This window comes from Equus przewalskii, chromosome 22 (genome assembly GCF_037783145.1).
Source record: "Equus przewalskii isolate Varuska chromosome 22, EquPr2, whole genome shotgun sequence".
NCBI classification, from domain to species: Eukaryota; Metazoa; Chordata; class Mammalia; order Perissodactyla; family Equidae; genus Equus; species Equus przewalskii.
This window is the reverse complement of record NC_091852.1, coordinates 27,482,979-27,506,439: the sequence shown is the minus strand read 5'-3', so window position 1 is coordinate 27,506,439 and position 23,461 is coordinate 27,482,979. Positions and strand designations below refer to the sequence as shown.

General features: G+C 37.8%; 1 protein-coding gene across 50 annotated transcripts in view; it reads left to right on the top strand.

Moving 5' to 3' along the window:
* PTPRD (protein tyrosine phosphatase receptor type D) overlaps nucleotides 1-23,461 on the top strand; it is a 2,079,533-nt gene that overhangs the window by 2,030,638 nt on the left and 25,434 nt on the right. For all 50 annotated transcript variants that reach the window (XM_070590645.1, XM_070590643.1, XM_070590639.1 and 47 more), the window contains 2 exons: nucleotides 4,990-5,109; nucleotides 5,628-5,782. In XM_070590645.1, the coding sequence (XP_070446746.1) occupies nucleotides 4,990-5,109; nucleotides 5,628-5,782 (275 nt within the window). The remainder of the gene's footprint in view (nucleotides 1-4,989; nucleotides 5,110-5,627; nucleotides 5,783-23,461) is intronic.

Here is a 23,461-nt window from a genome sequence, read left to right as displayed (position 1 = left end):
CAGGGAACCACACCACCCCTCTCTCGGTTGTCATGCTGTGGCAGCTGCATGTTGCTGTGACGGTAAAAGCTATGCCACCGGTGTTTCAAAGACAGACTAGGAAGGAGAACCTGGCTACCCACTTCAGAAAAAGTTGGCCATGAAAACCCTCTGAATAGCAGTGGAATGTTGTCAGATACAGTGCTGGAAGGGGAGAAGATGGCACAAAAAAACCAGGCAGGGTTCCACTCTGCTGTCTACCGAGTTACTAGGAGTTGGAATCCCCTGGATAGCACTAACAACAATAGAAATAAACAATTCAGCATATAATTTTTCTGTCCACTAAAATATAGCCTAATATTTATGTAAAACTTCCTTTTATTGCGTTCTCCATTATTAAATGGCTATTGATGTGTGCATATTAACATTTCCTTATTCCCAATAACAACTTTGATTTGTGTCGTCTAATGTTAGCATACTCACTGCTCACTCTTTACAGAGGAATCCTCTGCCCAACTTGCTGGATAGTGGTTTCCTTACTTTCAGCAACAATTATAGTTTCCCATGTATCATTTATTGTCTATTCTAAGTCCTCCTTTGGCAGAATAATCTGGCCCTAGGCAGGCTTTTCGAAGAATTGTGTGGCGAACGCGTGTTGTATCAGGGGTGCTGTGACCTTTTGGAAGTATTGGTTTGCTGTATTTGGAATTCTGATGCTTTGCCATGCTACCATACTCAGTAAGTCTTTGGTAAATTGAAATGAGGAGGTTTTATTTTCTGCAAGTTTTAGGCAATTTAAAAATAAGCCCATCCAGACCACAGTATGGTTGATTATAAAGTTGGCCTCCGCTTGTTGAGTGCCTACGATGTGCCAGGCATTTCCAAGATAAGCCATGTGGGAGCAAAAATGAAACTAGGAGAGCGTTTCCCTGAAGTACGGTCAGCAGACCTATTAAATCAACGCCTATGAGATATTTCCAATAACAAGGTTTTCTTTTGAATACATTTAAATGTTTTATCATTCCATCAGCTTGCTTTTGATAGTTTGCCATGAAAAAGGTAAAATGAATTCATTCCATAGCAGACATTTAGCGATGGTCAACCTGTTCTTTCCATAATTATGGAGAAATGAAAGCTTACCACAAAAGGGTGATCGCTTTTGATAATAAAAAGAAATCTCTCCCCCCAAGTCCAGCCAGAAACCTGAACTGCCTCATTCAGTTTAGGCCTCAAGTAGAGTTCCTGGGTGATGTTTCTAAACCACAGCCTGGGTAGCAGGTTCTGCTCCCCTTCTTTTCTACCTCAGAGTCTAACCCATTCTCTTCTCACAGAAAACTGGGGCCCAGGTAGATTAAGGGAGTTGTTTGTAATCTCACAACTGTCTATTTGGAGAACCAGGAGAGGTAAACACACCTCCATATCTAGTCAATAAGGGCGATGGATTGGGGGCAGGACTGTGTCTCATTTCACTTTGGTGTCCCCACACTGCTAACACCTTGCCTTCCACCTAGAATGTCTTAAATACATATTTGCTGGGATTGATAACGTGTTCCTTTTCTCCCATTTAGAATGATTTAGGTAGCTCATAACAACCACAAAAAATCGAGAACATAATCTAACTGATAATTAATAATAGCTATTGCCTGTTGAATGCCTATTGGGTTTAGTGTTTCAGGGGCATGATTTTGGGGCCTTACAGCTCTGTCATGCTGGAGATATTGCTCCCATATTGCAGATGAGGCCAGTGGGCTTTGGTCCTGGAAATAGAGAAGCAGCTTACTGGTCATCCAGCGACACTGCCTGATCATCCATGAATCAGTCCTGAGGGTCACTTGTAGTCACTTCAGAATCCAATAGGAAAAGGCAAACATCAGTATTCATATTCAGGAGCCCCTGCCTTCTAGTTCTCATAAACTCAAAGGGGAACCTCCTACACATCTCCTGTCTCTCACACTCAGCTCTATGCATGAAGCCTAACAAGGAGTAACTCTAGAAATACCTTCTGAGGATTTTTCCTTCAGGAAAAAAAATGGTGCGGGGAGGGGAGAGCTGTTGTCAAAGAAAACATTTCAAGAAAGAAATGGAGCTAGTTCATTTGCATTAGCTAATTGGGAAGAAAAAAATCACTTCTTTTGTTCTCCAGTGTCCTTTTTTTTGTTCTCACTGGACTTCCCAATTGCTGTTTAATGTTGAAATCAGAAATTATTTTTTTAGTGTATGGATAAAAATGAAAGACTTAAAAGAATTTTGTTGGTGAGTCTAAGCCCTCACATTCAGCCCTCAGAAATCAGATGAAACCTGTGCAGGCTACTCAGAGAATGAGGTCGAGAAAAGAGGTGCTGAGGTGCTTACTAACGAGGGGAGGAATGTAGCATTGGCTGTTTCAGTAAGCTCAGGGAGCGCTTCTGATCCCGCTGCTGAGACCATATGTGTGCATGTGCACATCCATTAGAATATTTGTTCTTTCATAAACTCCCTTTGTGAAATATTTCCTGAGAGAAAACATCAGTGTTTAAATACGTTTGCTTAAAAAAATTGCTCCCAATTTTTGCAGTTGAGTGATACATTTTAGTGCTTTTTTTTTTTTGGTAAAGAGTAAGATTAAAATACTTTACTTAAAGTGAATATAAAAGCTACTTTTTTCTTCTTTTAGCTAAAAAGGTTCACAACATTTACTCCTTATACTAATGTTTTGTGGTATTTTTTTCTAAAGGAGTCAGAGCCTAAGCCAATAATAGTTGCAATTTCAAACTTATTACTAGAAGTATGAGAATAATTAGTGTAAGCTTAGTTTTTCCTATGTCTTAGGGATGGAGTGGATTTGTAGATGGAAAGCCACTAAATAATGGAGTGATTCTTCCAGAGGTCATATAAATGATTCTTTCCTTCATTTCCTTTGCCTTACCTCACCAAAAGGTCTAAGGATAATCAATTTCCAGCTTTGAAATACAGTTGCATTGAATTTGGTTCAGACCTTACAGATCATTTTGTTGCATTAACTTGCTGTCTTTGTGCCCGTCATAGTGACATTTGTCCTCGTGAGATTTGATCTGTTGGTTTTGATTTGAAAGGGCTGCCATCCAGCTGAAAGTGTAAATAGTGAGTTTGAGTTTCTCTCTTGATTCTTTAACTCGGCACATTTCTGGCATCCTGTCCATGTTGCAGTTGAGATGCCTCCAAAGTTACTTTTGTCCTTTGCAGTGAGACATCAACTTGACATCTATTTCATGGTTTAAAATAAAACCTTTGGTGTCCTTTTTGTCATTTTTTTTTCCGTCTGAATCATGACTGCTTAAGCAGTGTTGGCTCTATTCAAGTGGTATCCTTTGCTAAGTCTGTCTAGACACAACTTGGGTTTTAATGTGTGGTCAGAGAACATACAGCGGGACTCAACCCTGGTCATGCTACATCAATATTGTCCTTAAAGAATTGTCTTTCCCTGGGTTATTTTTCTTTGTGTTGGAACATCTTATAGAAATCTGAAACATAGAGGAATATTTTGTGCATCTAGGAAACGTGCGAGTATGTTTCAATCTTATTAATATACAAATTTTCCATTTTACTGGGAACCACTTTCTTTTTTGTTTGAGTTTTCATAAAATAGGTGATTTTAGTGTGGTCTCACAGATGAAACAAAGGTGTAGGAATCCAACCTTGTGAATTCAATCTCTGCCTTACTGTATGACTATACATTAAAGTGCTTTTTTCCTTTTTCTTGCTTAGGAAATTGTATAGAGGATAAAACCTCTCCCTTTTAGAAGGTCCAGTGTCTACATAGAAGGAGGCTGGGTCCTTTGAGGAGCGGATGCTATAGCTGTGAAACAGAAAATTACAGTATTATTCACAGAAGGCTACTAATATTTATATTCAACGTAAAAGCAAACTATTATCTAGTAATTCTATTCACTGGACCAAAAAATTCTAGTGTCTATGATAATAATGCCTCATTGCTTTTGTTTAAATCCAAAGATTGTAACTTTCGAATCTTTCTTTTTTCAAGTTGAAGGCGTGCTTCTTAATATAAAATAGTATTAGATTTCTTTACCTAGAGAAATGCATTTAAGTTGGTTTCAGTTAAGAATTACTCCTATTTTTTCTTCTAATCTGAAATAGAAAGGATAAATATATTCTGATCTATGGCCTTACTAGAAAATACAGTGCTGTGTTTGTCATTTTTCATTATGCTTTTTAATGCTCGAAAGACACATTCAGTAAATTTGAGGCTTACTGCAGACTTGCAATTATTCTTTGTTTCATGTTAAACTAATTGGGTTGAATACTTTTTATGTGCTTTTGTTCAACTCCACAAAGAAATTGTGGATTATTCATCTGAAATGAATGAATTTTAAATTATTTAAACTTTGCATTGCTAGCGTATGACCCTTTTAGACTGTTTTGAAAGAACAGACAGCTCTTTTTTCCCTAGACATTACAGATTTAATTCATTTTGGATACAAATACCATTTATCTTGTATTTTAAAAACTGCTATGTTGTTTATTATACTTTGATCGATTTACAAATTATTTCTACTTTTCTTTAAACAAGCATATTTGGAAATTGCGATAGCTCAAGATGAAATAGCTTGTGCCTTTTAAACCTTGATGGATGAAGACCAACTATCTCACCATGTCGTTTAAATGCCTAAGTATAATCTTCCTGATATGATTCACAACGTCTATATCCCAGAACAAATTTGTATTTTCTTTTCAAGTACTCTGAAGTTTCAAATACCTCTCTCCCTATTTTACTCAGCAACAATCTGCAATTTATTTTTCTCCAGGAAAATCGAATCTGTTACTGCTTAGTATTCCTACCAGTTTGAAAAATGTGGTTTATATTGGCATCAGAGCGGTAATTTACATATATTGGGATAACAAGAATGCATGCCAGAAAAAGATCAACATAAAATGAAATGCAGAAAAGCTGTTTTCCTTCAACAGCAACTCAAAGTAAAGCTAATAGAGAAATTGATGAGCATCTGCCCTGAATACATCATTTGTTTCTTCTAGGTGAAGTGTGACCAGTACTGGCCCAGTAGAGGCACAGAAACCCATGGGCTGGTCCAAGTGACGCTGCTCGATACCGTGGAGCTGGCCACATATTGTGTTCGAACATTTGCACTTTACAAGGTTTGCTTTTTATTTTTTTTCCCTCGCTTTCCTCTTTCCATTATTTAAAGAAAGCTTCTTTTGAGAAATCAAATCTCTCAAGGCTTTGCTTAAATCTTGATTCCACTGGCAACAGTGAAGAATGAAATAATTCTTCCATTATCGCTCAGCAATTTTTCTCCTTGTCTGGCATTTATCAGTAAATATGGAACTCTTGGTCTGAACGAAAGTTTCGGCAAATGAAGAATAGATGAAAAAGAACTAGTTCTCCCTGTAAAATATGACAGGAGCGGTTCTGATAGCTAAACCTGAAAAATATAATGTTTCTCCCCTAAGAATTTTATCTTCCTGAGCAAATATTTATCATTTACAAATAGCTTGATGTTTATATCTCCAAGGAGTGTGTCTTCCCAAAGGATATAGGGTAGGGGGAAAGAATGAAGATAGCCCATTTTCCTGTTACCTCTTCCATGTTATTATTTATCGTCACAACATGAGGCTAGGAAAACAGAACTTCAGCCAGTTTTCCTACTTCACAGAATGGTTCCAGCGAGAAGAGAGAAGTGAGACAATTCCAGTTCACCGCCTGGCCTGATCATGGTGTTCCAGAGCACCCTACACCTTTTCTGGCTTTCTTACGGAGAGTCAAAACCTGTAACCCTCCTGATGCAGGTCCTATGGTTGTGCACTGCAGGTAGGAATCCTGGAGAGCATTTGTTTTCCTTGTGGTGAGAAGGTTTGTGGGGAAACAGAAACAGAAAGGGTTCCTCATAAGATGTGCTCTTTCCCATTTCTTGATACTCTTGGGTGGCAAATGCCTTCATAAATAATGCAGGGGGTCTTTTTTGATCAAATGAGGCCTATACTAACATTAATAGGAAGGATTTGATATAGGTGCATATTCCCCCCGGAGGCAATAGACAACTATGGTTCATGCTGTTTTTTCTTTGCAGCAAAAATAGATAGACACAAAATCAACTGTAGCCAATGGCCACAAGTATATGAAAGAAAAGAATTGAGAATCAATTCATATATATGCATTTTTATGAATTGTTTGACATGTTCAATTGTTTGACATATTCATGTATATATATGAATTGTTTGACAAATTCTTGTGGGCTGGACTGAGATAATCTTTTTAATATTTATACAAAAAATATTTCTGAACAAAATAATATTATAAACGTACAAGCTTTCAGAGAGAATATCTTATTGCTTAAAGATGCCTTCTGCATATTAGTATTATCGTCATATATAGAAAATACACTAATTTGAGTTTTAAAAATTTATTTAATATATATAAAGACTATAGTTTAGAAGAATTTATTTTATGCGCCTGGAGATAATGAGCCTATATTTCCCTTGAAATCTTGTGTAATTTATTATTATTATTTTTTTTTTTTAAAGTTTTATTCTTTTTTTTTTAAAGATTTTATTTTTCTCCTTTTTTCTCCCCAAAGCCCCCCGGTACATAGTTGTATATTTCGTTGTGGGTCCTTCTAGTTGTGGCATGTGGGACGCTGCCTCAGCGTGGTCTGATGAGCAGTGCCATGTCCGCACCCAGGATTCAAACCAACGAAACACTGGGCCGCCTGCAGCGGAGCGCGCGAACTTAACCACTCGGCCACGGGGCCAGCCCCAGTAATTTATTATTCATTACTCAATACTGACTAACATTCTCTATATCACCGCTCAGATTCTACTATATATAAGCATTCATACATTTTTAATATTAAACTGATTTCTTCCAGTTTCCTGGGTTCCTCTCAGGTATTACTACTAACAGGTTAATAGGTATCTAGTCAGATTCTATTTATTACTATATAAATGTATAGTTCATGTAATTCATCATAGTTCTCTATAAGCTGAGTAGCTCTAATGTGAGAGAATATGGCTTCTTGCATAGACAAGTAAAATTACAGTGTGGAAGTTTATAAAAAGGAAAGAAAGCATCTATGATAAACCACTTCTATCATGACCTAATAGCATAACTCTCTTTCACATCCCATAGTATCTGATAGCATAATATGCAGATCCTAGAAATGGGGTCTGTTTTTACAAAAAGATAGAGACAATGGATAGGTCAGAATGAAAGCAATAAAATTCACTTGACCAACTCATGCTACAGTGGTATTTGTTAAACAATGGCCTGGCCAATTCTGAACAAGATGTTGTTTTATTTTATTTCTCTTTCCAGCAATTTTTTTTCCCAACAAAAATAGAAGTAATGACATTACCTTATATTTATGGAAAATTTACGCATTCCCAAGCATTCCTCCGTGCTGTTTTGTTTGATATTAACAGTATATAGGGTCAAGAGAAGAGAACACGAGACGCTACAGGGTTTGGCTCAAGTACTAATGCTAACAAGGTGGACGTAGAGTCCACCTCATGCCTTGTAACCTAGTTCTTGCTCCTCTGTAACCAGGACAGGGACCTTTGAGGACGTGCTACTATGTTGCAGTCTTTTGCAAGACTTTGAAACACCAGAAATTATTGTTATTAGTTTGAGCAAACGCTTTTGCGTCATGAAAGCAGATTTCTTGTTCTCCTGCCTGTTGGTTTCAGCGGGTGCTAGTTTGACCGGTCTGTATACTCTGTTATACAGACTTTGCAGGCCCCAGAGAGCCATCGTGCCTGCTTACATGGTGGCCGTGCTTTGTCGTGAGCTCGACTGGATTGTGAAGATTACACATGAAACACCTTCAGATGGAGTTTGGCCACAGTACAGGGAAACATAAGTCTGGGCTCACTGAAAGAATGTTGCTCTCATATGCCTAATAGCAAAAATGCAGTTCACACAGACATACACACAGACATACTCAGATACACACATATTTATATATATAAAATAATATCAACAAAAATTAGGGAAACCTAACTTGGAATTTTTCACTGGAGAAAAGCATTATGTTATTTGCATTGTGTTTTGAAATATAGTGTGTTCCTTCTCTCAAAATGTGCTTCCCATTTCCGCAAATTAAAATGGAGGATCTGGAAAAATTAGATAGATAGATAGATAGATAGATAGATAGATAGATAGATAGATAGATAATTCAAAAATGCAGTTTACGCTCTGGTGATCGTAAGCAAGATATAAGGTTTTACGCTAGATGCTTGGGCAGATCCAAAAAATTTGCGGGAAAGTGAGAGAGATAAGATAACTATAATGCCTTATTTTGAGAAAATACACACACCTGCTACCCTCTACCCGACTCCTCCATGCCTATATTATGTTAAGCAACCTGGACTCACCTCCAAGAGATACAGACAACTCAGGAGAAAGAAGGAAACAAAGATGAATGTGCAGAGCTAATAGCTGCTGACATTTGGAAGTGCTGTGCCTGAGGCTCTGGAGAAGCTGTGTATTGAAACAAACAACAGAAGAGTAGGTATATTGGTGGAAGAAATTTGTTAGCAACTTCGAAACAATGGGGGAAAGATGCAGCATAAACTGGACTCTGCGAAATGGTCTGTGTTTACCCATAGGTAACCTCATGTGTCTGGTAAGAAATTTTGGCCTCTTTATTTAGGAGAGGCCACGTCCGCATTGTTAGCCTGCAAACCATCATGAATCCTGGACTTGAATACAGGGTCTGTTAAAACTCGAGGGCATAATTTTTCTGATGGAGCGGCAGAGTGAAGTCATTCCAGATAACAACTGCTTGTGTGGTATCCCAGAAATCCTAGTTTAGAAATCCACTGTAAGCAAGAAAAAGCTATGCAGAAAGCCACAACCACCAAGTCGCAAAGGGATATTGATCACAGTTACCATCATCATGTTGTGAATAATTACACAAAATACGCTGGAATATAAATACTGTATTTCATGTCATGATTTCTGTTATGATGGACTTGAATTTTTTTTGCTGTACTGAAGAAGTGGTAATAAAGTAAATCCAAGCCTTCTGCCAAACAGATGCTGTGAGAATGGAGGAGGTTTAAAAGAAGTCTGGGAGTGGACAATAAAAAGGGGAAGGGTGCAAAAAAAGAAAATTCATGGTCCTCCAGTAGTTCTGTCTGGTAGTAAGTGTGTTAGGACTAAAAAGAACCATTCATAAGAAATTTTAACGATCGATAATAAAATTATGAGGATAGCCTAGTGCAATAAGCATTGACAAGACCCTGGAAGGTTGGGGATAAGGTCTACCACATTCCTAAAAGAGGGAATGTCTGGCTCAACAGATGTAGAAGGAAAGGCCAACTCTAGCTATCAGTCAGTTCAGACAGAGCATATAATCTCAACATCAAGAGTGCACGCTCTGGAAAGAGAGACGGCCTGGGTAAATCACTGGCTTGTTCACTTATTACGTAAAACCGCGGCTTGTTCACTTTTGGCAAGTTGTTACATATCTGTTAGCCTCTGTTTCTTCACCTATAAAATAGATTAACACTATTCATAGCAATGAGACTTTTATGAAGATTAAATGAAATGATACACATAAATAAGTTAGGACAGTGCATAATATATGGAAGTATGTAATAAGGTTAAATTAGTATATTAATTTTTGAGTGAGTTTTAAAAGCTATGTGTATATTTACAATTCTAGGGAGCAGAATTCAAGATGAACTTGGATAGCATCTATATAACCTGAGCCATCCATCCTATGAATAATCAGATGTTTATAAATATTCAAATGTTTGGACAGATTTCTTAAAATTTAGATATTTTCCATCATGGTAATTCTATCAGATTTCCCACAGTGACACAGAACATTTTAGTGCTGTGAGTCAGAGTCATTTATAACAATAAATCTCATAAACCTGAGAAACCATTGAACTCTTAAAGTGATGCCGGTAAGAATACATAGAAATTAATGCTGTGGTTCTTGGATGCCTTCAAGATAAAATTTGAACTTCTTAGCCTTGTGTTCATGGCCCTTTATAATCTAGGCTGATCTCGCCCTTTATGTCTCATTGTCCTCTTTTGGCCACCTACCACTAGTTGCACATTCCAAGTATTTTCATCTTTGTCTCTCAGCAAACAATATTTATCCACTGTAGAATTTCACCTATTCCCTTCTCTACCTGATCATGTTCAACCTTGTTTTGTAATCTAACTCAAAAGTACTTCCTGTGTACATTGCAAAGGTTGCAGACTGGCCTCATATGGCTTTGTTGATATACATGGTAATTTTTTTTTTTTGATTTGAGCTTGAATGCCTTTAAGCTGGAATGCACTATCCAGTTTTCCAAACTGTCCCCACTCCCTATTGTTTTTTACATACAGCCCAACTCATCCATTTATAGGAATTGCTTCATATTGTAGACATTTGATTTGAAATCCTGGAGAAGACTTTTAAACTCATTCCTCTTCCCGCAGGAAGAATTAATCATTCTATTCTCTGAGCTCTTACAAAATAGGCTCATACTTAGCATATTCATTTGCGTGTATGCAGATCACATATGCCTTGAAATCTTTGAGGGCATGGACTGTGGATTATGCACATTGACGTCTCAGCTCTTAAATCATAATGGGTGCTCATTAATTGCTTACTGAAGTTATTGAATTCCATATGGCATTTTAGGAATTTTTACAGACACATGAAGATAATTTCAAGGCTGGACTGTTTTTTTTTTTTTTTTAACATGAGACTATATTTTAATCTCTTTATATTGGGGTATTTTTTAGGAAAGTGTAATTATTTTAGGTTGCCTTTATCTTTCTTATACCTATTTCTGAATTTGTTTTTCTACTACTCTATGTTCATTCCGTGATGAAATATAGACATAATTCATGTTTTCTAGCCATAATATTTAATAATATTGAACGCTTAATCAATATCAAATAATCTTTCCTCTCAATGAGAGAGACCCTCTTCTCAGTGTTTTGAGAGTGTTATTGCCTTTCCTCCCAATCATCCTCAGAGGGAGGAACCTTATTCTCCTATTTTACACAAGGAAAAAAAACAGGTCAAGAAAGGTTAGCTTAATTGCCTGTCCTCCTGCCTCTAGCAATGGTAAAGCCATTATGTGCCCCAGGTTGCCTAGCCCTATAGACCAAGCGAATTCTCCAGTCTTTAGATCACTTGGTGGTCCTCAGCTTGTCCTTTGGCCACCCACTTGGAGGACATCCCTGAACTTGGTCAGAATGAGCCACTGCTTCCCTTTTGATGCCACATCACATTGCCATATTCTAGCCTTTATTTCACTCTTTCTGTATCAAAGGTAATTGCTAGCATCTGAGTCTCTTCTATCTCTTAATCATTTTAGCATAATCACAATAGCTTCCAATTACTGAGCCATTCCTGTCTTCCAGGTATTACTAAGCACTTAAGGGTTCACTCATTTGATCCACAAAACAATATATTGTACTTGTGAAGAGCATTAAGCCTAGGAATGTCTTAGGTGATTGCTCGAGGTCACACAGCTCATAAATTTAGGCCTTATTTCGTAGTCCATGACCTGTTTATGCATCATTATATCCAGTTCCGACTCCTCTTGTTATAGAGTCTACCTTAGTTCCTTACAGTTTCCTCCTTACTACATATTTGTCAACTGAATGGTTGTCAGATGAGTATTTGCCATTATCTCTTCACAGATATCAATGCAGTACATGAAAAGAGACACACTATATTTTTTCTCCTTATTTATAAAATTTGATTTTGAAAGAGGAAGATTTTGAAAGGAGGAGACCTTTCAAGCTATTCGTTAAGCTTAGGTTTTTATGGACTTCATACATTACATTTTCTCGTATTATTTCAATCTTCCTCTTCAAAAATAAAGAAGTTTTGTTCCCTCTTCTCCCTTTTAAGGCCTATTCTTTATGTTGTTTGATAGAAGAATTTGTGATTTATAATCTGCTAGTACCAAAGGGATCTGACAATTGATTTGCTCTAAGTATTTGCTTCTTGTTAAGAGGGAATAAATAGAGATGAAACTGTAATTTCATTGAGTCAGTTATAAAACCTTGAGACATGATACTAACTCTGAGTCACATGAATCCCTTTTAGTACTAAGGGAATAAGTTTTCTTCATAGGAGAAATTTATCCATTTATGAATAAATATGAAAGAGAGAGAGATCAAGACCCCTCTGAATCTGTCTTCTAAATGAAATAATCCCAAGGAGAGTAAAATAGACTTCCTGAGCATAGTTTAAATCTTTAACATCACAGAATCAAACCAGTCTTCAAAACTGGAAGGAACAGGGCCTGCAGGCCAGATGTAGATCAATAATGTCTTGAAAGTATCAATGGGCCACTAAGGGTGGCCTAATAAAAATCAAATGGCAATTTGAGGTCGGAAAGATTTCTAGATCCAATCTTCATAATACTTTCTGACTTTGTATGTGAAAGCACAACCAAGAAACTACTTAGATCATATTCATTGCGTAACCATTTACTCCTAATACCAACCCAATACTGACGCAAAAACCTTTTGAAGGTCAAAAGATTTTGGAAATCAATGCATATGAGCATAAAAATGAAAGACTCTATGATCCAAAGGAGCTAAGAGTGCTGTGGAAAATTATTTAATGCATTTTTAACCATTCATTCTAAATTCCATCCTTTATTCTTCCCAGTGTTCCATTCAAATATTTCTTTGGATCAAAGACTACAAGTCTTGCCAAAGTATGTGATAGTTTTTAGATGTTGACAAGTGTGAACCATAGATCCATATTTTCCTTAAACCTGGGTTTCATTTTTCTGTATAAATTAAGTAATAAGAGAAGCTAGCCTTCTGTAGATGAAAGACTAGATTGTTAAAAATACCAGCATCTCTGGATAAGAAAATAAGTGGAATATACAAATTATGACTTTATTTATGGAAACATTTTAAGGTGAGAAGGAATAATTATACCATGTGGAAACTGCTATGCCAGGTTCTGTTCTTATATACCAGTAATTCTGCATAAAAAGCAAATTCTTAATTTATGAGACAACATGATGATACAAAACAGGAAGCCAGGTCTTCAATATTTTGATGGCAAAATGCTATAGGGGAAAAATACCTTACTTTCACTGAAATAGTTTAAAAGTATTGAACCAAAGAAAACATTAAAAGGAATTGCACAGCGGCCCCCGTAGGTGTAAAATGTAAAACTCAAACTGAAGACGATGTTTGGGGTGCTGGAAGGAGCACTCTGGCTGCCTGATGAAATGGAAAATTTGTTTGAAAAGAAGCATTATAGATAGAAAGGCAATAGAAGAGAGGTGAGGCCATTATTATAAGAAACTATCTAACTTCAAAGTTGTATATCAGGGCTATATCATGAAAATCCCTTCAAGGGCAGCTGTGAGACTATCACCTTGTTATCCCATTCCTTTCCCAAGAATAGCAACCAGATCACTTCCGTATAGGAATGTGACCATTTCCAGAGCATTTTCCCATCGTTTATTTGATTTACAACAAGAATGATAGGTGTGCATTATTACCATCCTTGTTCTACAGATGAGTTTGAGATTCAGAAGTTGAGTGACTTGCTGAAGGCCACATACTCAATGAGTAAATAGTGTCTGTGTGAGAACCCATGTTTCGTGATTCAAGATTCTCTCCTTTTTGTCAATACCATACTGCCATTTTCTTTTTTGCTCAATTTATGTTATACAAATGAGAGCAGAACTGTCCCCAGCCCACAACAGATCTAAAAGCTTGTAACAGATCTAAAAGCCCTTGTGGGGGCGGCGCTACATGGTGGTGAAGACTGTGCACTGGGAATCAGCTTATTAGAGTTCAAATCCAGCTGTACCATTGACTACATCTGTGACCTTGGGCAAGTTATTTCCCCTTTCTGAGCCTCGATTTCCTGGTCAGTAAAGTAGAAAGAAAAGTAGTATTTCTTTCATAGTATTGTTTATAAAGATTAAATAAGATGATATGTGTAAAGTGACAATTAGCCAGGTATCTGCCACATAGAAGTCAATAAATGTTTCTAGTAATTGATGTTTTTCTTATCATTGTGTTTTACCCCACATAAAATGGGTGGCTATTTAAATTGGTTCTGTTGCTATAAAACAACAAAGAATATTGTCACATTTTTTGAAATGTGAGCTTGACTTTCATGTAATTTATGATTTAGAAGAATAGAAAATGTTTGGGTGTGTGTATATATTGACCTAGGAGGTGAGTGGCAACTAGACTATTTAACACTTTAAAAAATGCATTAAGTACTGCAGTAATTATTTCGTTGCACTGAAAAAAAAAATTCTTTACTCATTGGAAAGGATTGTTACTATAAGACAAGGTTTCTCAACCTCAGCACTATTGACATTTGGGTCATGTAATTTTTGTCGTAGGGGACTGTCCTGTGTATTGTAGGATGTTTAGCACCATCCCTGGCCTCTGCCTACCAGATACCAGAAGCACCCTCCCAACAGTTATGACAATCAAAAATGTCTTCAGACATTGCCAAATGTCCCCATGTGGGTAAAATCACCCCTAGCTGAGAACTACTGCTATATGGGAATGGAACTGATTTCTGATTGTGGCAGAATGTATGCATCCAAAGGATAGCCCACCTCAAAGCTTTAAAGCTTTAAAAAACTTCTTTGAATGGCAGCCTTTTTTGAACATTGGGAAAACTTGTCTTTGAGACTTACATTAAGAATCACTTTTTAAAGCATACAGAGAACTAGGCCCATTACTTGAAAAATCACCCAACAATATTCCCTACCTTGATCACCAACTGTCCAACCAAAGACTTGGCTCACTATGTCTCTTGGCATTTAAAAGATAAATCCACCTTCAAAGACAAAAATGTACCACCATGAGGGAATTCAAAATAACAGGCGACAGGCTCTTTACTGCCAAAAAAGGAGTTCCAAAAATACTTTTGCACCATGCCAGCATTGCTGCAATAAATCTTCAGCCTCCCAAGGTAGCTGCTTTTAAGGGCCACCCTCTTTGGGGTTGATAAATGCTGGGGTTTTTGCTAGGGTATTGGTCACATTGCTTCATGGTCACGGTTGGTATGAATGTCCAGCATTCTGGCAGTTCAAAACAATAAGCCCTAGGAATGCCCTTAAGTGGCATATGACTTAGTGGCTGTCTCCTTTTTCATTGTCTAGTGGAGGCCAAAGATAAAAGATTAGCTGGATGGAAGAAAAGTGAGTCATAATGTCAGACTCCCTGCCCAAGCTCACAGGTCCTGAAATCCCTTGCTCTTTCATCTTTTGATTTTTAAATCACAGATTTGTCTAAAGTTTTTTGTGAAATAAACACTTTTCATTTATTTTTTCTTACACCTTCTTCCAAGGGACTGAGCAGTCTCTTTTTCTCTCTCTTCCCATCACTCCTGCCTCCATACCTTCCCCACATCACCCCAAAAGTCCTTCTCTACCTTTCAGTCTATCAAGAAAGGATTATAGTTAAGACTTTCATTGGTCCAGTCATGCTTGGTCCACAGAGTCTATGGTTTACGATATATCTAAGCAGATAAATAGATGAACTAGACAAGATGAGACAGGATTAACTGGCTCATCCATTCTTATGATAAAGGCTAGCTACTTGATCAAATTCCTTTTAAGATTTGAAAGGAGAGGATTATGAGAATTATTATTATGAGAAAGTACACTTTTTCTCTCTCTCTCTTTTTGTTCATTTGTTTCAGTTTGGGTTAGTTTTGAGCACTGAATCTTTTTAAAAATAATTATAACCATATTTCTATTTTAGTACGTCTTTGTGCCTTAGGAGTTGGCAACCTTTCTGAAATGAAGGATGTATCTGTCACTTAACCATCACTGCTTACCAGTACCAGCCCAAATTTAGTGGCTTAAAACTACCACAATCTGTTATTTCTGACTATTCTGTGGGTTGACTTGGGCCCAGCAGGGGTCTTCTGCTGGTCCCATCTGAGCTCTCCTTTGCAGTTAGCTGGAAGGGCTGGAAAGCTGAACCTCTCTCTTCCCACCATCTTTCATCCTGTTCTGGTGGTCTCAGGTTTCTGGGGATCAAAGGAGAAGCTTACCCAGCCTTTTGAGGTCAAGGCTTGGAAGCCATATATCATCACTTCCACCACATTCTTTTGTTCAAAGCAAGGCAGGGGTCAGCCCAGATTCAAGGAGTGGTGAAACAGACTCCACCTCTTGATGGGAGAAACTCCACCTCTTGATGGGAGAAGCAACAAGTAGTGTGTGGCCTCATTTATTCCATCACTGAGTTCTGCATTGCTGAGCCTTGTTTACTGGATGGACAGAGCTCTTCTCTCCACTCTTACCAGCTTGGCTAAGTCTACTGTGAATTTCCCTCCTGAGGCCGGATGGGAGGAGCAAAAACCCCCAAGCCCACCCCAAAATACAGAGGGGTTCTTGTTAGTATATGAAGTAGGTTAAAAAAATTGGAGGAAAAGTCAATATAATTTGTTTCATAACTGCTACCTTATTATTTTTGCTGACATATCAGCTTGTGTGGTGGGAGAAACTTGTACTCTTTACTCCCACTTCATCTTGTCTCAAAAATATTTCCTTTATAGCTTTCTGTAATTTAGGATTTATTAGAGTGAATAGGCTTCTTTTTAAATTAAAAAACTCCAGGAGTATGATTCATTCACAGTAAATCATAGATCTGGAAGGGTCATTTCAAGCCTTTCAGACAACCTCCCCCTTCTCTCTCTTTCTCCTGTCCCCTCTGTCTCCCTCTTTCTCTGCTCCCTCTTCCCTCACCTCTCTCCCTCTTCTCTTCCACCTCTCCCCTTCCCTCTTCTTCCCCCTCTCCCCTTCCTACTCCATTTCTTTGATTTCAGAGATAAGAAAATAATGTTAGGCCCAAGGAGGTTGACGGCTTTCCCATAGACTCTTGCTGGACTCATGTCTTTGAACAGCTGGTCTAATATGTTTCCCACTGCATAATGGACCTTTCACCTTTGATCAAATTACCTTGATCATGGAGTGCCGTAATATTTTCTAACTGAATTGGGAAATTATCAGAAAGTACTTGTATAATGGCCGGAGGTGTTCTGTTTGGAACTAAGATGGAGTAGGCAATTTTGATGCATTAGCACGAGTTAAGTGTCATAGATCTTCAAGACCATGACTGATTGAAAGAAGACTGGTAGTAGCTGGAGAACAGCCTGAATGTGCTGGGCATTTAGGTGGTCAGTAAGGCTGGGCAGCAGAAAATGGTACAGGGATGCCAGAGGAGGAAAATGGTAGAGGGATGCCAGAGGAGGAGGAGGAATGTCAGAGACAAACTCATCTTGCTTTGCAGTCATACCATAATGGTGGACACCACTTCAGGCCACTAAAAATGACTTCACATGCTGTCTTGGCAGTGCTGCTCAGGTTTTCAGTGGCTGCCTTGTGTATCTGCCCCTCCAGCCTGGCTGTGCCATGACTGTAGCATGAGCTTTTTAGTGGCCATATGCCTGGAAGGCTCTTATCCACAATTTCCTCATCCCAGACTCCAGCCAAGTACAGCAGATGCTGTTGTTACCTCTTCTATTGAGTAAAGTAGGAAGCAAAGAGAGAAAGAAATTTGTCACTATTGTTTTTCTGCTGGAACCAAAATGAAAACTGTGTGTGGTATATTGTCCAATAGTAACCTGTGTGTCAAATCCTCATTCGTGTAACACACTGACATAAGATAAGAATCTGCCCCTGTATTTCTTAACATAATGTAAATGACCTTCTTCATTCTACTGTAGATGTGTTCCAATTATAGCAATTCAGACTTCTGCATTTGGATTTGTGCTGTTTCTTGCACTTGCAAACCCCTTTGCTTCTGACCATGCCATCTGCTGGAATCACTTATATTTTTTTTCACACACTCACACTGTTTGTTATATGCCCTAAATCTAGCTGTACAAAACACTGAAATCTTTCATATAAATAAACAAATGTTTAGTAAGTATTTTTAAACCCTATGCCTTGATAAGTAGCATTAATAAGGTGCATTTGCGTTTCTAAAGTACAGCTGCAGAGAGAATTTCCTGTTGCAGAAATGTGTGAAGTGACACCAAAATCAGAAAAGAATCCTTTTTGAAATGAAAGCCTGCATATGTAAACAGTCTGCTGAAGGCAAGCTACATGATGATAAATTAGGCAAACAAAAAGGCTCTTTTTGGACATAGAACATACCTGGGGGGGGCGGAAACAAAGTCTTAAGACCCTATTAGGTCATTGGCCCCCCCATGTTATCCTATCCAACCTTTGTCTCAGCCTGAATATGACACTGATGAGCCTGCAGAGTACCCTTCCTCTCCTCTATATTTCTCACTGCTCTGTTCTCATCAGCCTGGTTAGGGACAATATGCATTTCCTTCACAGCATTGGACGGGAATAGCAAACCCAAGCATAACCCAAAATACAGATTCTTTTGTCAATCTGTGAAGAAGTAAGAAAGCAAAAAGCCCATTTAATTTCTGCCAGGATTACCACCTGATTTTTTGCCATTGTCACTTGTTTTTTTTTTTTAATTTCCTGGTTTATTTTTCCCTTTTGCATCCTTAACTCTCCCCCAGATTTGTATGTAAGAGATGCCAGTTGGATTGTCTTTTTCTATGTGTAATTTCTCACCTCACTGCTGTGGTCTCTGTCCCTAAAGAGCAGGGCTAAGAGGGCAGAGCCCCCTCTTGTTGCTGAGGCAGGACTTTTACTGAGCTATCGTCTGTTGCCTGAATACAGATTATTTGAGGATGCTGGTTTTCTGATTACACTATCCTTTAAGACTGACTTCAGGTTGCATACCATAAGCGAGTATAGAGAATAAATATACAAAAGATGCAACCTCAGTAGGTCACGATGGTAAGCCTCTAACTTTTATCGAGAGCTGCCATTGTTAGATGTTAATGTGGACAAAGGAGGACTGTGGATGGTCTCAAAATATGATATGTGTTTCAAACACATCCTAGAACCCATGTAAAAATCTAAGTCTCACTAAAGCAGTTTGTACATTGTAGAGAATTTTAAAATGTAAAGTAATAAATGTAGCTCCTGGATGTTAAATCTTTCTTTGTAAGCGTGTGATAATGAGAAACAACCCTAAATTCCATGACTTTCACTACATATTTAACTTTCAGGCTAAGAAATGGAAATGACATGTATAGAAGAATAAGAGCTATTGGACTGCCTTAAAACTATGGAATCTTGTGCAAATCACTTGCCTGACTGAGTTTCTGTTTCTCTAGGAAGGTGAAGAACAATCTGGTCTTTTGCCAAAGGCATCTTCTCTATAAGGGAAAACTAGGTAAAATGTGATGGATTAAATGCTTATTTTCTATGATGATGATGATGATTAGGAATTTTGGTTCTATGGAAACCATAATAATAAGTTTTCTCTGATTACCTTTAATTTCAGGCCCAACTTGGGTTCACAGGTGATCAGTCATTCTGTACAACTTCACAAAGTCTCACGTTGTCAGCCTAACACAATTCTAATTCCAATAAATTGGGCAGAAATTCTTGCTCAGTCTAGACTCATGCTCACTACTTACATTTGAAAAACCATAACCAATCATGTTACAAACCACAAAAATCCTTTATAATGTATGGTTAACATTTTGTCTCTCTTTGGTGTGTCTGGAAATGATTGACCTGGCTTCAGACTATTTTCTCTGATGTCCTACAGCCTGAAATTTACTTGTTATCTTGGTTCAATCAAACTCAAACTTCTTGGCTTATAGGACACCATAGTAAAGCCACAAGCTGAGCAAAAGCTTTTCCAGAATTCAGTAAGAAGCTCTATGAATACAGTCCCGTTACAAGAGCTGTATATGTATGTCTTTGTTGTTGTGTTTATATTTCCTAAAGGCTTGGAAATAAACACATTTTAAAAATCTGAGAGAATTCTGCATGGAAGTAGTTTTTAGAGTGAATCTTTGTGGCATATGTAATATACAAAGGGGTGACAATTCCTAAGGTGGTCATCATACCTCGTGCTGAATTCTCTGCCTACATTTCCATATAAGCAATCTTATCAAGTAGCACTCTGGAATTACCACTGATGTCCACAGTTTCTTTTTAAAGCTGCGTCATGTCACAGTTTGGCTATGACATAGGAAATTTAGGTCCAATCCTAGGTATTGAAACTAGGTTAATATTTGTAAACGTCTTCTTTGTTATTTCTCCCCCTTAGGGACCCCACACTTGGAAAGAACTAGAGCTTAGGGAGAAAAAAGAGGCTGTTTTTTCTAAACTTTTTCACTTTGGACATTTTCAAACATCCATAAAAGTAGGGAGAATATATAATGAACCCCCAAGCATTTATCACCCAGCTTCAATTACCAATATTTCAGTGTTTATTAAATGGCAGTTCATTTTCAGTTTTTTTTAAAAAACTCATTGCATAAATGTCATTCAACATTTGAGATTTTAATAACCTGGGCAGCCTTATCTCAGGTGAATGTTCAATTTTCATGGACATATTTAATGTAAAGAGCGCTCACTACCAGTCTCTGAGCTCCAGGTTAAGTACTCCTGGACTGTATCTCTTATGCCACTATAATCTGTTCCTTAGGCTGCTTTTCTAAGTCTTAAGTCTTATGGCGTCAAGTTTTAAAATGATTCCAGACTATCGAAACCACCTCCCTCTTGGGAGAGCTTGTTCCCAAAACTGTCCCCGGAACAAAGCCATGTGACACTTCTAAATGGTACAATGATCTGTGTTGTGTAGGTGAAAATAATAATAATAATATAGGGCAGTATATTCCTCTTAAATGCCAAATAAAATGGTTTCCATTGTTACTTGGTTGAGGGAGAGCCTGGGAGGAGGCTATTGACCAGATTTTGTGGGCACCAGGCCCTGTAGGATACTTTACAGTCATTATGTCAGGCTTTGTAAGACTTGAGTCTGGGGCTTGCATTCTAATTAGCATTATGTCTGGTATTAATGGAAATGTCTGCTGCATCTCTGAGAATTATCAGGGTAAGAAGCTTTCCATTCCCAATATCTTCTTCCCTATATGAGGTAGATTAAGTCTGCAAAGAGAAGCACTTAGTGCCCCCAGAAAGGGAAGCACCATATAGTGTCTCTGATGTTAAGAAAAAGTTCATTTTCCTTGAATGGGTGCCTTACTAAGGAGCAGTTTGCTCATCCCTGATCTCCACATTCCCTCCATTTCCAGAACAGACAGAGAACAAATAAAACGAGCTATTGCTCTTCTCAAATGCAGTATATTTGCGCTTATATGGTCTCCATTGGATCCAGCCCTTGGTTTACCCCTCTTTGGGGGGTTCCAGTCCACTAAGGAAGGCAGCTTGGGGTCCCAAAATTGGCCTAGACTCCGCAAGCGAGGCTGCCGAGGCGTTTGATCGAATGAACATTGTCAAGCTGTTCCTGTTTCTCTTGGGGAACTGCTAAAATGAGGCATTGCCTTTGAAGAGAATTTTCCAGAGGAAATAGCTCTGACTTCAACGAATTTGTGTTCCTCTTCCAGTAGAGTTAGGGAAAGCAGCTCATCCACAGCAGTGGTTGGACAGCAAGGGAAAAGAGGTGGTGTGTCCCAGAAATTCTCCCCTCCAGAGAAAGGATTATCTGCACAGCAAAATGGTCCCACAGTATGCTGGATTCCTCCTGACTGGTGTCAGTTACGGCAGCATCTCAGCTTCCATAGTTTGTCAGATAGATATCCTTGCGTTAATCCTTCAGTAGTTTAAATGCCCTGTCAATGCCTCAAATGTAGTAATTTATAAATTTCTTTAATAAAAGGGTAAATTTTCAGATGCTGCCACTCATCATCTATATATTTTAATGCTTATGAATATTTCCGTATAATTATATTTAATACTGTAAACGGTAAGTGCTGTAATTTCCTTTGACCTATGGTGCAGTTAGATATATTACTAGATCAGTGCTCTCAATGAATCATTTTATGCACACGTATTGAGTTAATTGGTTATTTTTTTTCCTGCCTGTGTTTGTATGTAATATACTCTATAAGGGAAAGGAAATCAGCCTGCTTGCAGCTGAGTCTGGTAAAAGAGCAATTAGGTTCCATCAGAACAAATAGCTGTCAATAATGAGTTCTGAATTAAAATTACTAACTAAGAAAGGAATCTAGACATCTGCAGGAAATGTGAAAATATTTTTATAACCTAATAGCTGAGATCTGGACAGGGGTATCACTGAGTTTTCCCAGCTGTACCTGCAGTGTATTTTGAAATATTCCCAGACTGGAAGAATGCTGAAATTCATTGCATAAACTAGGCTGCATTTTTTTTTTTTAATGTTGGCTGCCTTTGAACAGTGTGTATTTTGACTTCACGTAATCAGCATCAAAACTTACTATTTCAAACTATTTTGCTGTGCCCCTGGTCATAAAATGAAGGTTACAAATAGTTCTGTTTTCTTTGTATTGTGTCTTTCCAATCAGGGTTCTACTGCTTGGATATTTTTCTTTCTGTCTTAGGAAAAATACTTTTGGGTCTTATTACACAGTATCTGATTTGCTTGTATCGAGGTTGTTTCTTACAAAGAAAACTTGCCTGGTGGGCCTCTGGCGTCTGAGTTTTATTACAAGATAATTCTGTATGTTTGCACATATCTGAAGATAGTAAAATATTTGGTCTTTGAAAAAAAAGCAAGCCTTACATTTTTTAAAGCAACCTTTGCAGTCTCTCCTTTAAAGGCATTGAAGTTCTAAGTCAGTTCACTCAAAAAATCTATATGAATGAAAGATTAAGATTTTTTAAAAATTTATATGTATGTATATATAAGCATACATAAATATACAACATGCATGGATAATTAGGAATATATTTGTACACTTTTTTGCCCTCATTTACTTCTAAAAATTTTAGAAGAGGAGTTTCTCTATATTCTTGTTACCCAAAGTATGGCCTGTGGTCCAGCAGCATCAGCATCACTTTGGAGCTTTTTGGAAATGCACAATCTTGGCTTCCACTCCAAACCTACTGAATTGGAATCTCTGGGGCAGAGCCCAGGAATCTGTGTTTAAACACTGCGTAGGAATGTGCACAGGTCACTTGGATGGACAAATAATACATAAATGCCTGGTGGGACATTGCCTGGTGATTGATACATAGAGGAGGAATCTCATTTTGTATTTATTGAATTGAGTCATTGAATATTATCTTTGGTGTCACAGTCTTGTGACTGTGTTTTCCATCTTCTGGTGTTACCCTGCATGAGAGGCAAACTCTATCCTTGCTACTCCCATCCTCAAACATGACCAATGTGTCATTCTAAATACACTGCATACTACTTCTCATTAAGTAGTCATCATGTATGAATACTACACTTACTGAAAGTCATCCATCTATCTGAAACAGCACTGACATCAATATAACTAGTTAACCCCTAGCCAGGTGCACAAAGATCTATTTTGACAGTACTTCAAAAGCCACTTAATTCATTTCTCTTTGGGTAGCTGAATAGAGTAGGGGATCTAATGTTTCATGAATAAAGAACAATTTCAGACACAGCATATCTCTTTTAGACCAACCTTCTTGCAGCCTAAATTGATAGAATTGTGGACCT